The following is an 18,396-nucleotide window of genomic DNA, read 5'->3' as shown; positions in this document are numbered from 1 at the left end:
TCAATTTATCATAATGTTTATTTATTTTTATAGGTATAATTATATCAGTTATAACACACAAAATCACAAAATGTTTTAGACAAGTCTGGCTCAGTTCCTTAATATTTTTTCATTTATTTATTTTTTTCTATTTTATCATTTATTTTTATTTATTTTTTGTACAGTAAAACAAACAAAAATGGCAATGAACCTGAAAGAGAACTTGAGAGGTATTGATGGAACACAAATCTGAAAACTCTCACTGAAATTGATCATTAATGATACAAATGAGAAAGGTCATTATAATCATAACAGCTAGAATGACTGGAATCATACACATGTCACAATATCCTGTACCTCATGTAAAATAGAGCAAACAAATTTCATGTGTTAAATATACAGTACAAAGACATTCAGTTCATAAAAGTGTACTGACTCTGTTCTAAGCACCAACTTGTGAGATTAACTTATATTCATGTTTTCAAGCCTACAGATCATTATACAGACAGACAGACCCGGGAGGAAGGGGGATCAGCACCATTTTGAATCAGACGTCCCCCCCGTAAGCCTCAACACATCAGCACAACAGAACGATTTTCAAAATACGTATGTTTTAGAGAATAGGAGCACCACAATCAATCAATAAATAAAAAATAAAAAGACAACTGAATAAATAAAAAACAAAACAAAGAATAATTTGAATATTTAAATGATTACAAAATTTAAAAAAATCAAAAAAATCAAAAGGAAAGATAAAAATTGGATTGAGTTATGCTTTAAAAGCCACAAGTTTAAGATTGCAGGAATGATTTTTTTTTTTTTTTTTTAAATTGTACAAAAACGATCACTTAACACACACAAGGTTTTCCAGACAAATGCAATCAAATAAGTTTTAGATTAAACCCGTATTGTTTTGAATAACTGTTACATATACTGTATTTCACATGATATTTTTAATGCTCTGAGTTTACTTAATCAAATATTATGAAATCACCTTTTGTCTAAATCACAAGGCCAAAATGGTGTTAGTCTAGACTGTTAAAAAGTTTCTTTTTCTGAAAACCTTTGACAACTTAAAAAAATAGCACCCAGTCAATTATGCAAATACCATTTACAAAGATCAGAATTGTAGTACTGTAAATATGACATGACCAAAACAACAGAATAAAATTTAATGCCAATGCAATGGTCAACAGCTCCATGAGAAATGAATAAATCCCCTGCTGCTTATACCTTGTATCAAAGCACCACTTACCACAGACATAGAATAACGGGACTGGTGAAATTGTCTTCCGTTTGCATAAAAAGTAAACTCCATCAGTACCTGAATTAATGCACATTTTCGGCAAGTTGACAATTAAAAAAAAAAAAAAAAAAGGTTTCACAGCAGTTATCCATTGTGGATTAATGACCTGATAGCCAAGTTACACATTATTAACTTGAGCACCACTCTAGTCATTCTATAATCAGAGAAGTGATACGAAGGTACACGATTACATCAGATGTCTTATCAATAGCTGGCTGAGGGGAAGACGACTGAGCTGGAGAGACATCTGCGGATAATATTGTAAACAATGTGATGTAAACAGCGATTTGATTGGCTGTTTCATACGTTTGCAGTAGTGGTTTTGGTAAAAAAACAAAAAATCAAAAACAAAAGGAGAACAAAAGGTTTGTGCTGCTGCTTTGGGGTGGAAGATTTGGTTATGGCTGTGTAGTTTCAGACATCAAGCTCACCGAGAGCATGGAATTGGAGACTGAGAAAAAAACAAAAACAAAACATATACAGTAAATGCTAAATGTGTGGATATATGTGGCTGTTTCATTGTGAAATTGATCATTAATAATATGGAAATATATAATAGAAAAAGAAAGACAAAATAAAAATGCAGTTATCAGTCACCTTATGCACTGTATATACATGTACACTATACATATTTGAAATGTTATCATACACTCAAAAAATATTTTTGCATATTTTTATGTTTTACACATTTCAATTTTATAACAAAAATTATAAATCTGTCCATCAGATGGATCCTGTCAGTCCATCAGATTGAATTGATTGTTGATTGTGCACTGAATAAAAAATAAAATAAAAAATAAATAACAAATTGTGGTGTAGTAAAGATATCAGAAAAGAGTAAGTACGTTCTACATTGAATAAGTTAGTTTGAGCATGAACTTGAAGATATTAAGTAAATTCTTCATTCAAACATGTAAAAAAAATAATGCTCTAGCTTGTAAGTAAATATTATTTATGATTATTTGTTATTTTTTACAATGTGTCATCATATTAATCCTAAAGTAGAAAACCCTGTCATATTTATTTGCTAATTTGAGAAAATTTCACAGGTAAATAAAATAAGTACATTTTACTCAACTTTTCGAAGCTGGTGTTCCCAGCATGCACTGGGGTTGAAAAATGTATGAGTTTATATGGTTTCACTGTTTGAAAGTTTGTTTACATCGTTTTATTGTTAATTTTGTAGTAACCTTTGGTAACTTCTTGTTTTGTGCAGTCTTAAGTTCATTTTCTTCTCACAATTACCTGTTCATACTCACTAAGTATTAAACTGTGTGCTAAGACTTGTGAAATAAATATTATGTAAATATTTCATATTTTTTTGTGTAGTTAATTTCTCAATTTCTCAAATGATTGAGTGCCATTAGTGAGCCCCATTTACAATTGTTTTTTTTTTTTAAACTACTAAAAGAATTTGCTTCTGTTCATCAGTCAAGTGCAGTGTTGGGTAAGTTACTAAAAAAAATAATCCACTACAAATGATTAACTACTTCTCTAAAATAATAATCAGATTACTTTACTGATTACTTCACTGAAAAGTAATCACATTACTAATTACTTTACTTTTAAGTTAATTTCTAAAACACTTGTAACACAATTTATTTTGTTTTTCCGCTCAACAAATTCAAAATAATGTCTATTTTCTCAATGTTCACTGTCGCACACACTTCAGCTGTCACAGAAATGCAAACAGACGTACATATGAATTCACATTTTAATTGTATTACACATAAATTGTTTTTTAGAAATATTTTTAACCCAAGTAACGTACTTAAAAGTAATTACTTTCATTGAAAGTCAATAACTGTACTCTGACTACAAGAATTTAAAATGTAATGCGCTACACTACTTTTTGTGCCTAAAAGTAATTACAATACAGTAACTAATTATTTTGTAATGCAATTACACCCAACACTGGTCAAGCGAGCACACTGTCATAGGCATAGGCCAATATTTGCCATTTTGAGATTAATCGCCACTGGCCAATAACTGTGCCCGCTTGACTGAACAACAGAGGCCTATTTTTGTATAATTTAGAAAGAATATTGAATATATGTGTTTCATTTGTTGCCTATCTATATATATCGGTCTACCATTAATGTTTACAATATACAAAGATAGGAATGGTGTGTTGACTATCCTACAAGCAACGTAAGCCTGTTTTGTTTTGGCGTATTACTGTGTGTGTGTGTGAGTGTGTCTCACCAGGGTGAAGTTATCATAAGTGTTCATGAGCTCATCTATGCGGTACTGCTCCAGTACCACCACCCTTGTCAGACTGGGGTTCTGTCCCCGAGCGCAATCCTCACAGTAAACTACATATGTCTTCCTAGTGCTGTTCTCACTGGTTACAAACAGCAGGTCAAACACCTCAACCTGTTCACACAGTCACAAACATGTAAAGAACAAGCAACATGTCATGACGGGACATTATTTAACATTGATGAATTTTGTAGTGATGTGTTCGTGGTTCTCACATCACACTCATTGCAGTAGTATGCTGGTTCATCCTTCACTCTGCTCTGATAGGAGATCTTCTTTCCCGCAGTCACCAGCTGGTCCCTCAAAATCTGAATGTGTTTGATGGACTGGAGGAGACAATGTCTGAGAGAGGAGACATGGAGGAGATCGAACTGTGATATGGTTTGAACAAGAATGAAGTAGGTCTCAATGCCTTAAATAAAGTGCCTGTCAAGGTTGAGCAAGATTCAGAATTTAAGAATTGGTTACTTTTTAAGTCATGAGTTGGAATTTGAATTAAATCGGATACGCTCCACAGGATGTTGAATTTTGAACAAATTTTCCAAGAACAAATAATTTCTTAGTTGTTGTGTTTAAGGTTTCCATATTGTAAGTCTGCTTCATGTTGTGTGCTCTAATTTACCCCAAATCTTTAAAATGTAGCCAGTGTATTCTTCCATAAAATGAAAGGTTTAAGGGATAGTTCACTCAAAAATGAAAATTCTCTCATCATTTACTCACCCTCATGCCATCCCAGATGTGTATTACTGACTTTCTTCTGCAGAACACAAACAAAGATTTTTAAAATAATATCTCAGCTCTGTAGGTCCTTACAATGCAAGTGAATGATGACTAGACCTTTGAAATGGCAAAAACCACATAAAGGCAGCTTAAAAGTAATCCATACGACTCCAGTGGTTAAATCCATGTCTTCAAAAGTGATATAATGGGTGTGGGTGGGAAACAGATCAATATTTAAGTCTTTTTTTTTTACTATAAATCTCCACTTTCACTTTCACATTCTCAGTAAAAGTGGAGATTAATAGTAAAAAAGGATTTACATATTGATCTGTTCCTCACCCAAAGTGACTGGATCGCTTTAGAAGACCTACAGTATATTAAACCACTGGAGTCTTATAAATTACATTAATACTGCCTTTATGTGGTTTTTGGAACTTCAACAGAGCGGCGATATTCTTCTAAAATTCAGCAGAAGAAAGAAAGTCAAACATATCTGGGATGTTATCAGGGTGAGTAAATAATAACAGAATTTTAGTTTTTTGGTGAATTATCCCTTTAATTTTGTAAATGTAATGAAATGCATATAAATTATATGTATTACAACATGTTTATGGGAAATTCATACAATTTATTATTATTATTATTATTATTAAAAACTACTTACATCAGTTATTAATTTAGGTGAATTTCATTCCATTGTAATTATACTTCCTCAAATTCAAATTTATATAACACTTCTGTATCTTTTACTCTGCATATATTCAAATGTAATACAAAATGTGGAATTTAATTGGAATTGTAAAGGTATTCTCAATTCAATTTTCAGGGTTCCCACACTTTTTGACCAAGAATTTCTATGACTTTTCCATGAGCATTCCAGTCATTTGTGAATACTGGATCAGGATTTTTTGTAAAAAATTTTGATTCAGACAAATTTGCCTATGAAACACTTATGACATTTACAGGCCTGGCAAACACAATTGAACATTTCCCTCATTTATTAACATTTTCCATGACTGTGGGAACCCTGAATTCAGAACTACACAACTCTGGTGCCTCTACACAAATATCTACACAAAGCACCCTCACTTAATCATCTTGAATGTGTCTGGGTCTGTGATCTTGATTGTGCGGGCCACGTTCCAGGACACATGAATCATAGGAACGATAGATTTGACTTTCTTGATGTCATTCCACTCAAAGCGCTCAAGAGCCAGCTGGTATTGATAGGCTGGGAAGACAATGGACACATAATGAAAACAAAGATTAGTAAGTCATTATATGATATATGTGCCAAATATATTTACAGTTTGGCAGTCTTTGGCTCCCTCTACTGTCATGATCAGGCTCACCATTTAAAGGACCCACGTTCCATGCAATGTTATTACACCAGCCCACGGCCTGAACCCAGTGCACTGTGCCAGCATTGATCCACACCAGGTCTCCGGGTCTCTGAATGAAGCGATACACTGGGATGTTTGAACGATAAAGGTCCTCTAGAACAGGCCACCACGAGCCTGTCAGATAGTCCACACCATGCCTAACACACAAAAGCATGTTTCTCTTCAGCGATACATTTCTAAATGATCCAGTATCAATAACATTAAGATGAAAATCAGAAGTCAACTTTCTGCATCTAGTGTGCAACCAATGACATAGTATATGTCTATTGAAATATTCTAACATGTTCATTCTCTTACATTTTTGTGCAAAGCCATAAAAATAACTAAAATGTAAGGGGTTTATGTGATCCAAGACTCACTTTTCACAGAAGTCACTGATGGCTTTCCAGTAGTGTTCATGGACAGAAAACCACTCGCAGTCTCCAGGGCCAATATTGATGTTCACTGAACAGAAATTATTATTTTCCTGATGTCCTAGAGAGAAGGCAGACTTTAAGTTTTTAAAAAGCTCTATGACCATATTATGTGTGGGGGAGAATATGATTGGTTTTACTATTCTCATAGAGACCAAATTTCTGAAGCAGTTCTATAAATATATAAATATATAAAATCATGTCTTATTTCACATTAAAAAAAAAACAAAATATTGATTTTGGGTTAGGGTTAAAAAAAAGATTAGCTCCCAAAAAGTTAATAATACAAACACATATATGTTTGCACACGTATGTACACTGACCTGGAGTGCGGCTGCCAGGGACTTTCATGTAAAGCTGGACTGTGTTCATGCCCAGTATAGTGTGGCCAACATGACTCAGCATGTTCCCGTTGGAGGACACACGCATGAACGCAGGTAACTTCAACAGCTCCTGCAGCTGTGGCTTCCACCTGCACACAAGTAACCAGAGTCCTCTAATTCACACTACTGCAAGTTAAAATGACACCCATAAAAAAAGAGATGTACAGAGCACTCTCCCTGCAATACTTATCAAACATTATTTTATGAATGATTTGAGAAAGAAATTCTTCACAACTTGTGTCATCTTATGCACCAGTTCTATGAGTGAATGTCTCACCTCTTTGGGTCAGACAAGTCAATGTTGGTTCCAAATTTTATGATTTTTCCAACAGCTCTCTGCTCTGAGCTGTTAAAAAAATAAAACAAAAAATATTTCAGAGACAATTATTAATAGCTCTTTCACCTTTTCCATAGCATCTTGCAATGCACTGAAGCTATACATTCTATCAGTACCATTTTATCAGCATTTCCTGAGAATCCAATTGTTTAACCATTGTATGTTTGAACTTACCTGGCTGTGGCAGTGTTGGTGGTGGTTGTGGAAGACCCAATGTTGATCTGTGGGTTGGATTTTGTCATATGTGTGTCACACTCTGATTTGTCTTCCTCATCCTCATCTTCACTGTCTTTTTCTTCCTAAAATATAGACAGAGAACAAAAACATAGATTTAAGAAACTTTTATTTTGAGTTTGTGGATGCATTTATGACAAGTGTTTGTTTGTACCTAGCCTCCATTTCCAGGCGATTGCCTGGACCCTCAGCACCATCAAACTTCTATGCCCTTCCCCTGAGGTGAGGACAAGGGACATTTCAAATATTAATTTGTCACTTCAATTCTTAATATGACTTCACTGGGTGAGGTGGTGACGTGCAAGATTTAGTCTGCCCGTAGAATCCAGTCCCCCTTAGACCACAAGGAATAGCCATTTGTAGTGATCAAATTACACCAAATATTACTACAATTAAGTGTAGTAACTTGTGTAGGGTGTGCTTGGGGAGCAGGATAATCAGTTAGCACTAAGCTAGCAGGCTATCCAATTAGTGCTATGCTAGCAGGGTAGCTAGTTAGCCTTATGCTAAGCTAAGTAGGTTAATCAGCTAGAAGAGCAGGATAATCAGATAGCCTTAAGCTATAAGGCTGGGGGGGGGGACTGAATTAGGGTTGTTAACCATCCCGTATAACACAGAATAATCCCGTATTTGAGGGAACAAAATTGCGTTCCGTATGAAATCCATACGGGATGCCATTTGCCCTGTATTTTAACGCCTCACCCCCAAACTGCTCACAATGTTTCACAAACCGAGAGAAATTGACCTGAAACACACACGCGGGAGTTGTGTGAGATATCGCCTGTTAAATGAGTGGCTGGGGGAAAAGATAAATGACAATCAGCACACGTTTTCTAACCTCTGGAGAATTTTGTCAAACATAGAGCATTCAAGTGCATGACAACTGTTTCTCACCATTGTGATTCCAAGTAATTTATGGCATGACATTGCATTGCATATGTCAGTGCTCTTTCTGGAAGAGAGACTCGGCTAAATGACGGTGAGAAAAACTGCAGCATTTTAAAGTACAAAAGTACAACACAGTACATGTTTAGTTAAAATGCTTTAAGTGATTTTCTTACATTTCCCTTGTGATAAACACTATTTACTGCCAAAACAATGACACTGTAATCCAAGGAGAAATACACTATTTCATGTTAACCGTCTCCCATAATAATCTACTGTAATGCACGGTTGCTGAAAACAATACTAAAACATGTACCGAGACAATGGCCCTTGCAGGCCAAATTATTTTTTTAGTGATATGTATATACTATTTTTAACACCTAAGTCATGTACTACATACTGATGACCCCAGTTTTAAAAGGATAGTCGGTTCGTTGAGTTTTAACCTCATGCGACCCCACGTCCACATGAGTGGACATTGTATTTTGGCTTCCCTATACACAGCGCATTTAAATGACAACAACAATTTAAATGAATAAAAACTGACTGACTGAATACTGTTCACAAGACTCTAGACTGTCATTTAAAGGGTTAAATTCTGCCGCACCGAGTCACGTGACACAACAGCATGCCGTCGATTTCCTTGAAGCACTCCTACGGACGCAGCACCAACAAAAGAGCCTCTGGTGAGAAATCTCTTTCTTACCAGAGAAAGAAAGAGATTTCAAACCTGTTTGGTTGTAAAGAGTACAGTCCCTAGTTTTGTTTGATATGCCGCTTTTAAAAAATCCATTAATTTTTCATGCGTATGCACCCTGATAAACATGATGTCCACATACAAGGATTTTGGGACATTATTCCCTCAAAAGTAGAAAAAACATTATTACGTTATTTCGAATAACTTTCAACATTAACACTGTGGGTCTGTGGGTCATTTCGCTTCATTTTGATATACATTTTGTTATATTTTATTTTGTCATCACTGTGCAATATGATTCTATTCATTAACATTAGTTAATGCATTCCTATATATTTACTATCCATTTTCACATTGAGAATAAATGGGTTCATCCAAAAGCTGAAAAATGTTACTTTTAGAGGCTTTATATGGAGTTAGGATGAAAACAAGGTGCATTTTAACTGTTCTGAGACCAGTGAAGATAGACAGCACACTGGAGGTTAAGTCATTCACAAAATAGGGAGCAAAGGAGCCTCCTATAACTTTCTATGCAGCTAAGTGCATTCAATCCTAAAATTCGACCAAAAGTTCAGTTTCAGGCTGCAGATGATGTTTGAACCACTTAACATGTTTGGCAGACATGGGACAATGGTAATCAGTACATAGATTCAGAATTTAATAATGCAACATTTTATTTTAACATGGTTGGCAGTGATTTGATGATGCTGGACATTATTTTGAATAAGAATTATTTATTCAGCTTTACAGAAAATCAGCTGTAATGTCTATAACGTCTCAAAAACACGAATAACCAACACTCCTGGAAACATAATAAACAATTTGATGAAAAAAGTATTTCTATAGCTTTCTATAGTGTTATTTAAAATTTCACAACGTAGTCCTGCTGTCCACATATGTGGACATACATTTTTAGGAAAACTCTAGAAATTTGCTCTAGAAAAATATATTTTTTTGTGCTTGTTTATTAGGTGCTACTAGTTACAAATCAAAAAGGGAAACAGAAAATGCACACAGCAGTCATGCTCGGGTCTCAGGAGGTTAAAAATGTAAAAGGTTTAAGCTTAATTATGGGAAGAAAATGCTTTAAAAGAAAAATATTGTCTTTCTCCATTGATTGCAGCTTCGTTCTTTTGGCAAAATGTAGAGTTTATTAAAAGTGAAGATTGATAGAAATTTGGTTCTTCCTGGTCCCGCTGTTTTTCAATTGTTTTCCTATATAAACAAGATCTAGGTGGACCTCTTTAACTGCTGCGCAGCATCTCAAGCCGGAGCCCAGCTGAAATAAAAAGTCCTGTATTTAAAGCTGGAAAGTCCCGTATTTGGCTGGTAGAAAGTTGGCAACCCCATCGGAACGTCATGATGGCATCCTAATTTTTATTTTCCCATCAAGAAGTCTCGACACTAAACAGATTGTACTCCACTCAAGGGTGTTTTTTTTGTCTTCTGTTACCGTTCAGGCACTCTTGGTAACGGCTTTTACCTGTAAGCTCTCCTGGAAGCTGGATGCTTGGTACTGTGCATATTTTGCGATGGTGGTGTGAGATCTGCTGCTCTCGCAGGGCCAGGTCTGGGCAGATCCCGAGTGGTTCCAGTTCTCATCCGCTGGCTGCTGAACCTGAGTCCTTACTTCCACTGCATGCTCTGCATTAGCCTCCACCAGCGACTTAGTGGAGAACAGACCCAGATCTAATGAGAACAGAATAAGGATTTTTTGTTTTGTTTTGTTTACATACAGCGTTTTCCAGAAAATTAACTGCAATTTTCAAGTTAGAGGTCAACTGGTAAATTTTGCCCTGGAAATGTTCCTTAATAAGAAGTTGTATCATTAGTTCCTATAAATGTCAATTTTGATGGTATGTATGAACTGCACATGTGGTACATTTATCAGTAAATGCAACCCAACAATTTTCCTGTAATTTACCTGGTTGCATGTGTGAAAGGGTCTTTACTGATAAGCTGCTGTCAGACTTCTTTTAAATTCACTAATTTTGTTTTTCTAAATGACTAAAGTTCAGCCATGTAACTTTATGTGGCACATGCTAATAGGTTCTTCGAACTTGTTATCTGTTAGCCAATTATCTCGCTTACATGTGACATGTTAAGCCAATCGACTCGCATGGTGTAAGATGATTGGTCCTTTGACATGAAATTGGGTAGCCAATCAACTTGAGTCTGTTTCTGTGTCTAACATGTAAATAGCTCAGTTTTGCAGATAAGCCAGTTTCACTGCAGTGCGCTGTGAGAGTTTTTTTTCCCTCTGAAACCCACCTCCACCCCAGCTTTAATGGTCTAGATCTGTGCAGCAGCATGTCCTACATGCTCGATGCAGCATGTCTTGCAGTTTGTCTAATTGTGCAGCAGCAGCAACATGTCCACATGCCTAACTCAGTATGTCTGTGTATGTTCTAGCAGTTGCAAGTCTCCGTACTTGCTCTGCAGCAGCAGCAGCAGATCTAGTCTGCCAAGACCAATATCTTATCAATATGTCATACCCACATTAACATGCTAAATGTTCCTGAGAGTTTACATGACTGAACTGTTTTTGGTCTGTGACTGTGTGTGACTGTGTTAACTCACTGAGACGGAGGGATCCGGCGAGTCCTCTGATGACAGTAACAGCATTTTTGGGGTCTGTACAGAACTGCAGTAGTACAGGAGAGAATGCATCTCTCTTACTCTCCAGCTAGGAATACAAGCACACACACAAAACAACTTAAATTGTTATTGTTGTTTCTTTTATTAGCCTTAATTCACTGATCCACATGTAATAGATATCTGCTACCGACCGAAGACTTACTAGACACGACTAAGTATCTATTTTGGACCTGATTTGGGTTACTATATCGTTTTTTATAGAAATATTTTATTTTTAATTTTGCACACACCCCTTAATTTTTTAGTTACTCTGGGCAAATCCGTGCATCTGGGTCTACTCACTTGGAGATTACATAGAGTCAGCGATTTCGGGTTTGGTTTTAAAATTTGTCAGTACCAGTCAGGTCAGCTCAGGTCACAGGATCTTGTTTATTGTCCGTGTTTGGGCTTCAATTTAATGTTCAAACAGACAAATTGCTTTAATATCTTATACTTATTATGAATGTATTTGCTTGCACTCACATATATGCTTGGTGTTGGAGGGTTAAGCTTCTCTCTGGGAATGGGGGTCTCGCTGGACAGAACAGGCTTCACTGAGAATGCAGGCAGCAGGTAAGACTCCCGAAACTTGGTCTTGATGTTCGCCCTTCTGTCACAGAAATGGAAAGTGTCTGTGTTAATGCAGTGGCATGAAAAAAAAGTAAAAGTTGGCACTGTAATGGTTTCTTTTTCACTGTGGTGCTGCAAAATCTTGTATAGAATGAACTGACTGGGCAAGTGACCAATCATGAGTTGCCACGTACTAAAGGCATTCTGCCAGCATGATTGAGTACGGTTAGCTAACCGTGGTGTGAACTGTTTGTAATTGTATCATACCAAACTTTGCTCAAATGCAAATGCTACTGGAACTGCTACTCACTATGCTCAGAACCATTCGGCTCGATGGTGGAAAAGCAGCTATGGTTCATATTCCTCAAAAAAGGCACACTCATAATGTGGGTGGCTGTGGCTCAGGTAGTAGAGCGTCCACTAATCGCAGGGTTAGTGGTTTGATTCCCAGCCCACATGACTCCACATGCCGAAGTGTCCTTGGCCAAGACACTGAACCCCAAGTTGCTCCCAATGGCAGGTTAGTGCCTTACATGGCAGCTCTGCTGTCATTGGTGTGTGAGTGTGTGTGAATGAGACACAGTGTAAATTGCTTTGTAGAGCTGCTAAGGTTAAAAAAGGTGCTATATAAGTGCAGACCATTTACCATAATGAATCCAATCTAAAATATTTTGAGGCCAAAAGGTCAGATGTCAACTCACTTGCAGGCTTGTATGACCTCAGTGGCAGTGTTTCTGATGTTGATGGCTTTGAGAGGGACACTCCTCTGCTCTATCTCTGAGGCAATGAAGGTCTGCCGATCTCCACTCTCAACCTTGATCAACCGAATCTTCAGCTCTTTCAGTGGAATATTAGACAACGCCTTTAACTTTAGGAGATTGACCCGGTCCAGTAGTGGAGCTCTGCCAGAGGCACTCACAGTACAGGTTTGAGTGTCCATTGCAATAGATGTAGTTGATGGTGTGGAGGTTGCCATGGTGCTTGTTGTTTCCACTTTTAATGTGTCTTCTTTGATACTCTCATTTTTAACATTTATCCCCTTTTCTTTCTCTAATTCTTTAGGCTCTGCTACTAAATCTTTCTTGTAGTTTTGATGGTCTAAAATGACCTGTTTGGTTCTAAAATCCATCAGTTGCTTATCTGAACCATCAGAGGGTGATGATAATAGGGGTGAGTTCAGAGATAAAGGTTCACACTTTGTCTGGACCTCATCCTTCACCTTTTGCTTTTTATTCTCTCCTGTGTTGCTCTTTTCCTGACCTTTCACAGTCTTACCAACTTTCCTCTTTTGATTCCTCACTTGATCTTTCTGTCTGACTGGTTCCAATTTTTTCTCAGTGGACTTGGGCATGCTTACTTTTATGGCCTTTGACACAGGGCTGGAGATTTGATTTAATAGTAGCTCGCAGCTATGTGCTAGTTTAGCTTGCAGGGTGGCAGGAGACATCAGATGCTCCTTCTCTAGTGACGTGCGGGTTGGGTCTTCAGATGATTCAACTGCTTTGATCTTCATTTGTTCATCCACTTTCTGGACCTCCATTTCCTCTCGGTCTTCCTCTTCTGTTTTCTCTCTTTCTTCCTCGTTTGCCTTTGTAACTTCTCTTTCTTCCTCTTCTCCCTCGGTTTCACTCTCTTTGTCTTTCTCTGAGGTCTGGATAAGTGGTGGTGTGACCTGATCTGGGATATCGTGAGTTGGAGATGTAGCAGGTGGACTGTGCTGACATGGAGGACGGATCTCTGGACCCAGTGACAGAGATGAGGAGTATTTCACACCCACTAAAGCACTGGGGGGAGGCCGACCAAATGGCCCACCCCTGTATGTGTACCTATGGCTACCCATTGCTGAGGTTGGCGACTTGAATGTGTCCATTTGGTGCAGGTGCGGTTTGTTGGGCTGAGAGCTTGATGCTTCAGGACTACTATCTTTTTGCTCACCCTCTCGCTTTTCATTGTCCTCTTCCTCGGCCTCCATTGCTTTTGAGGTCTCGGAGAGGCCATATAGCTTGGCCAGGTCGCTGTGACAATAATCAACCCCAGTGTTGATCTCCATTGTTTCTAGTAGTGGTGATGAATGTGTTGGACTGGGCTGTAACACTGGCCTCCTTAGTACTCCAATCATATCTTCCTCTTTGCCATCTTCGTCATCATCATCCAAATATGACACCGGTGAGCCCTGCCAGCTCAGAACAGGGGGGCTTGTTGGTGGATCCAACCTAAGGAGCTCCTCACTATAGCTGCAGTGAGCTGGGAGGAGGTCTGGAGCATGATGGACCACTGTTTCCCCAAGAATTCCCTCCTTGCTATTGATGGGTTGTTCTCCACCAACCTTCGGCTTATCAGAAACAGTGGGTTTGGATACATCAATGTCATGTGTTTGCTGTATCTCTACATTGTCATAATCACTAGTGTCTACATGGTCAGGCTCTAAAACCGAGTCTGATTTGTCATCAAGCTCTAAGGCTTTAGTATTGGCTGCGAGGGTTGGTTGGCATGGAGAACAATGGTTATTATTGATAGGAGGAGATGTAGAGGTTGGTATTAACCCTGAGGTATGTTGAGAGAACTCTTCCTCTTCTCTGAGTTGGAAATAAAGCGATGATTGGTCATTCAGGAGAGGCTCAGAATCATCAGGATCAAATGTTCCTAAATAAGGTTTCCTCTCTGGTTTATTTTCCTCTTTTGCTCTTCTTTTCTTCAGTCCTAACTTCTTCCCATTTTGATGCATGTTTTTCTTGTCATGTCCCTTTCTTCCTTCCCTCATTTTTTTCTTTTTCCTTTCCTCCAGTCTTTTCTCCATCCGTTCTGTTGCATCCATCAGCTCTCCCTCCTCCTTTCTCTCCTTCCTCTTTACATGTTCCCTGTGCCTCCTCTTGGCCTGAATGTGTTTCAAGAGTTCAGTATCCAGCTTGCTGAGGGGGCTCTTGTGGGTGGATTCGAATCCAGTCTGGTGTTTAGAGTGCCTGCTCTTCTTCATTTCTGACCTCTCTGATCTTTGTGCCCTTTGACCCCTGGCTGAGGTCTGAGAGGCAATCTCAGAAGAAGGGTCTATGTCTCTCTGATTGTGTTTCTTTAACCCGGTCTCTGGACACCTCCATTCGGTACAATCTCTCCCAGTATGAACGCTCACCCTACCCTCTGTGCTACTGTGCGGCTCGATGGGACTGCGTTGACGGCTACTGTGTTTGGTTGAACTTGGTCGTTTTTTCTCCCCGCCCAAAGACTCCTGGAACTCCAAGCCAGAGGCGTTATGCCCTGTCTCCTGTACAGAAACACAAATAATGCCAAAATATTCAATCTGAATTAAAACACAAATGCATACACAGAGAATCTCAATATACAAACATGTGATTGTCTTTTTGAAATGTAATTTTTTCTGCTTTTACTTTTAGCTTGATATTGATTTCGTTCTTTGATAATCTAGGGTATCCACACTTTGGTAACCAACTATTGGTATAAAGTCTAGTCCACTTTCAAGTTTACTCTAGCCAAGAATTTCCACTTGGTCCATAGGCATGTTGTGTGAGGCCAACACTAGTTCTTTGAAAACTGGGAATAACTTTTAAAGGGACATTTCACCTAAAAATGAAAATTCTGTCACAATTTATTCACCCTCATATCATTCCAAACCATATGATTTCCTATTTTTGTGGAACAAAAAGGGAGTAATTTAGCTCTGAGTACAGATATTTTTTAATGTTTTACATACAATGTAAAATTAAGGGGTACCTGGGCTGTTGTGTTCCAAAAATGGTAAGTACATTGAAATATAACATCTCAAAATGCATTACGGCAGGTTTGAAGTGAATAACAAAAAATGCAAGAACCAATGATTTTTGATGTCACTGTCATTAAACCTGTTGTGATGCATCTTGAGGTGCCATTTAAATGTACGCAAATGCATCATTTTTGGAACTCAACACCCCCCATCGAACGCCTGTCCTGCCGAAAGCATGGAGAGAGAACCAATCACACTGAGTAAATTACCTCAGGAATGATTAAATAACACCTTTGTCAACCATGTATTTAAATCTAGTATATAGTCTTCAAAAAGCTTCCCATTATCCAAATGAAGGCTATATCCAAAGCAAATATGTGACGGAGGGGTTTGCTTTAAAATCAAAACAAACACATGTTAAACTTAAAAGAGAGAAGCCTATTTTTTATTTTTTAACAAACCATAAAGAGTAAAATACAAGATTGTGAAATAAAATATTATGTTAATTTAGTTATCTACTGATAAAGTTGTTTATTTGCAATGGACTAGCAGATTTACCATTACTTTGGACATTGTTTAAATCAAATATTAACTTTTGAATAATTTTTCATAAAAATGTGTATGTTGTGATATATTTAATTATCGACCAAAACTTAAAAATATTGTGAACTAGATTTTTGCTTAAATCGCCCACTCATAATCCTTAGATATTTACAATATTGTCATGTTTTCCAGATCGGCTCTGTGTTTTCCAGCCAGGCTGTGCTGTGTTGAACCTAGGTTGAGGTACTGAGGTGGCTGGGCTTCTGGAGGAGCCGGTGTGCCTCTGTGAAGGAGGGAGCTGGTGCTGCTGACTGTAAGGCACACTGGTGAGGTTTGCTGGTGATGGAAAATCCCAGCCCCCTTTGGCCCCACGTGGATGGGGGCCTGAATTTTGGACCAGATGATGGGATGGCCCCTGCTTAGTGGGTTTCTTGCTGTGGTAGCCCTGACTGGGGCTACTGTTAGGCGGTGAGAGGAAGGAATGGGGTCTGAAGGTGTGATCTTTTATGCCTGAATGACCGGACTCCTTTTAAAGAAGAGAAAGGGAAAGATAAAACGAATTATGACCATTACTGAGTATGCAATCATAACTTTGTAAATCAAAAATCAGTTTTGGGTTGGGAACAACACGACTGTGACACTGATAATGAAAAATAAAAGAGAGGCAGACAGAGATACAGAGTGTCTTAAAGCTAAAGTGAGTAATTTTTTTTTCTGTGTTAAAATATTTTCCCGTATCCCAGATAAATATGCAGAGACAACTGTATGTAAGTCATTCATAAGCTAATTTCCTTGAAAAGTTCAAACTTTTTTTCTGTGGCACTATTAAAACACTGCTTAGTTTGAGCATCCTGACTAGCCCAACAAGCAACATTGACTCAACCAATTGCATGATTTTGGGGTGGGACAATCTGTTCATCTGATCAGTGGCAGATAGCAGAGTGTTCAGGAAACCTGTTTGAAAACAATCATTATATTTTGTTTTAGCACTTAGACAGGTGATCCCAAATATTCAGCAGGTGGTGAGAAATGTTGCCGTCTATTCTGATACAAATTAAAATTTTGAATATCACGTCAGGCAGTTATTTCCAACTTTTTTCAGTTAAGGAACATTTCCAAGGTTAGACATGTCTTGAGTTTTAGGGATACAGAAAAGATTATAAACTCAGCAAAAAAAGAAACACCCTCTCACTTTCAACTGCTTTTATTTTCAGCAAACTTAACATGTGTAAATATCTGTATGAACATAAAAAGATTCAACAAATAAGACATAAACTGAACAAGATTCACAGACATGTGACTAACAGAAATGGAATCATGTGTCCCTGAACAAAGGGGGTCAAAATTATCAAAGTCAGTATCTGGTGTGGCCATCAGCTGCATTAAGTACTGCAGTGCATCTCCTCCTCATGGACTTCACAAGATTTGCCAGTTCTTGCTGTGAGATGTTACCCCACTCTTCCACTAAGGCACTTGCAAGTTCCCGGACATTTCTGGGGGGAATGGACCTAGCCCTCACCCTCTGATCCAACAGGTCCCAGACGTGCTCAATGGGACTGAGAACTGGGCTCTTTGCTGGCCATGGCAGAACACTGACATTCCTGTCTTGCAGGAAATCATGCACAGAACGAGCAGTATGGCTGGTGGCATTGTCATGCTGGAGGGTCATGTCAGGATGAGCCTGCAGGAAGAGTACCACATGAGGGAGGAGGATGTCTTCCCTATAACACACAGCGTTGAGCCCAGACCATGACGGACCCTCCACCTCCAAATCGATCCCGCTCCAGAGTACAGGCCTCATTGTAATGCTCATTCCTTCGACGATAAACGCGAGTCCGACCATCACCCCTGGTGAGACAAAACCGTGACTCGTCAGTGAAGAGAAATTTTTGCCAGTCCTGCCTGGTCCAGTGAAGGTGGGTTTGTGCCCATAGGTGACATTGTTGCCGGTGATGTCTGGTAAGGACCTGCCTTACAACATGACTCTTGAAGACAGTCTGAGCACTGATGGAGGGATTGTGCGTTCCTGGTGTAACTCGGACAGTTGTTGTTGCTATCCTGTACCTATCCTGCAGGTGTGATATTCAGATGTATCGATCCTGTGCAGGTGTTGTTACACGTGGTCTGCCACTGCGAGGACGATCAGCTGTCCTTCCTGTCTTCCTGTAGCACTATCTTAGGCGTCTCACAGTACGGACATTGCAATTTATTGCCCTGGCCACATCTGCAGTCCTCATGCCTCCATACAGCATGCCTAAGGCACATTCACGCAGTTGAGCAGGGACCCTGTGCATTTTTTTTTGGTGTTTTTC

General features: G+C 38.4%; 1 protein-coding gene across 6 annotated transcripts in view; it reads right to left on the bottom strand.

Moving 5' to 3' along the window:
• LOC127433182 (serine/arginine repetitive matrix protein 2-like) overlaps positions 1-18,396 on the bottom strand; it is a 43,564-nt gene continuing 25,168 nt past the window's right edge. For 5 of the 6 annotated variants that reach the window (XM_051684897.1, XM_051684893.1, XM_051684895.1 and 2 more), the window contains exons 8-21: positions 16,257-16,610; positions 12,528-15,085; positions 11,740-11,866; positions 11,200-11,305; positions 10,103-10,308; positions 6,978-7,102; positions 6,744-6,812; positions 6,407-6,555; positions 6,030-6,144; positions 5,620-5,807; positions 5,357-5,498; positions 3,763-3,889; positions 3,491-3,661; positions 1-1,736 (exon numbers count right to left, since the gene is read on the bottom strand). In XM_051684897.1, the coding sequence (XP_051540857.1) occupies positions 1,713-1,736; positions 3,491-3,661; positions 3,763-3,889; positions 5,357-5,498; positions 5,620-5,807; positions 6,030-6,144; positions 6,407-6,555; positions 6,744-6,812; positions 6,978-7,102; positions 10,103-10,308; positions 11,200-11,305; positions 11,740-11,866; positions 12,528-15,085; positions 16,257-16,610 (4,461 nt within the window). In that variant the 3' untranslated portion in view covers positions 1-1,712. The remainder of the gene's footprint in view (positions 1,737-3,490; positions 3,662-3,762; positions 3,890-5,356; positions 5,499-5,619; positions 5,808-6,029; positions 6,145-6,406; positions 6,556-6,743; positions 6,813-6,977; positions 7,103-10,102; positions 10,309-11,199; positions 11,306-11,739; positions 11,867-12,527; positions 15,086-16,256; positions 16,611-18,396) is intronic. The other variant, XM_051684898.1, reaches the window with a different exon arrangement.

The sequence above is a fragment of the Myxocyprinus asiaticus genome, chromosome 43 (assembly GCF_019703515.2).
Source record: "Myxocyprinus asiaticus isolate MX2 ecotype Aquarium Trade chromosome 43, UBuf_Myxa_2, whole genome shotgun sequence".
Taxonomy (NCBI): domain Eukaryota; kingdom Metazoa; phylum Chordata; class Actinopteri; order Cypriniformes; family Catostomidae; genus Myxocyprinus; species Myxocyprinus asiaticus.
Note: the sequence above shows the minus strand (reverse complement) of the source record. Positions and strands in the feature narration are given on the sequence as shown.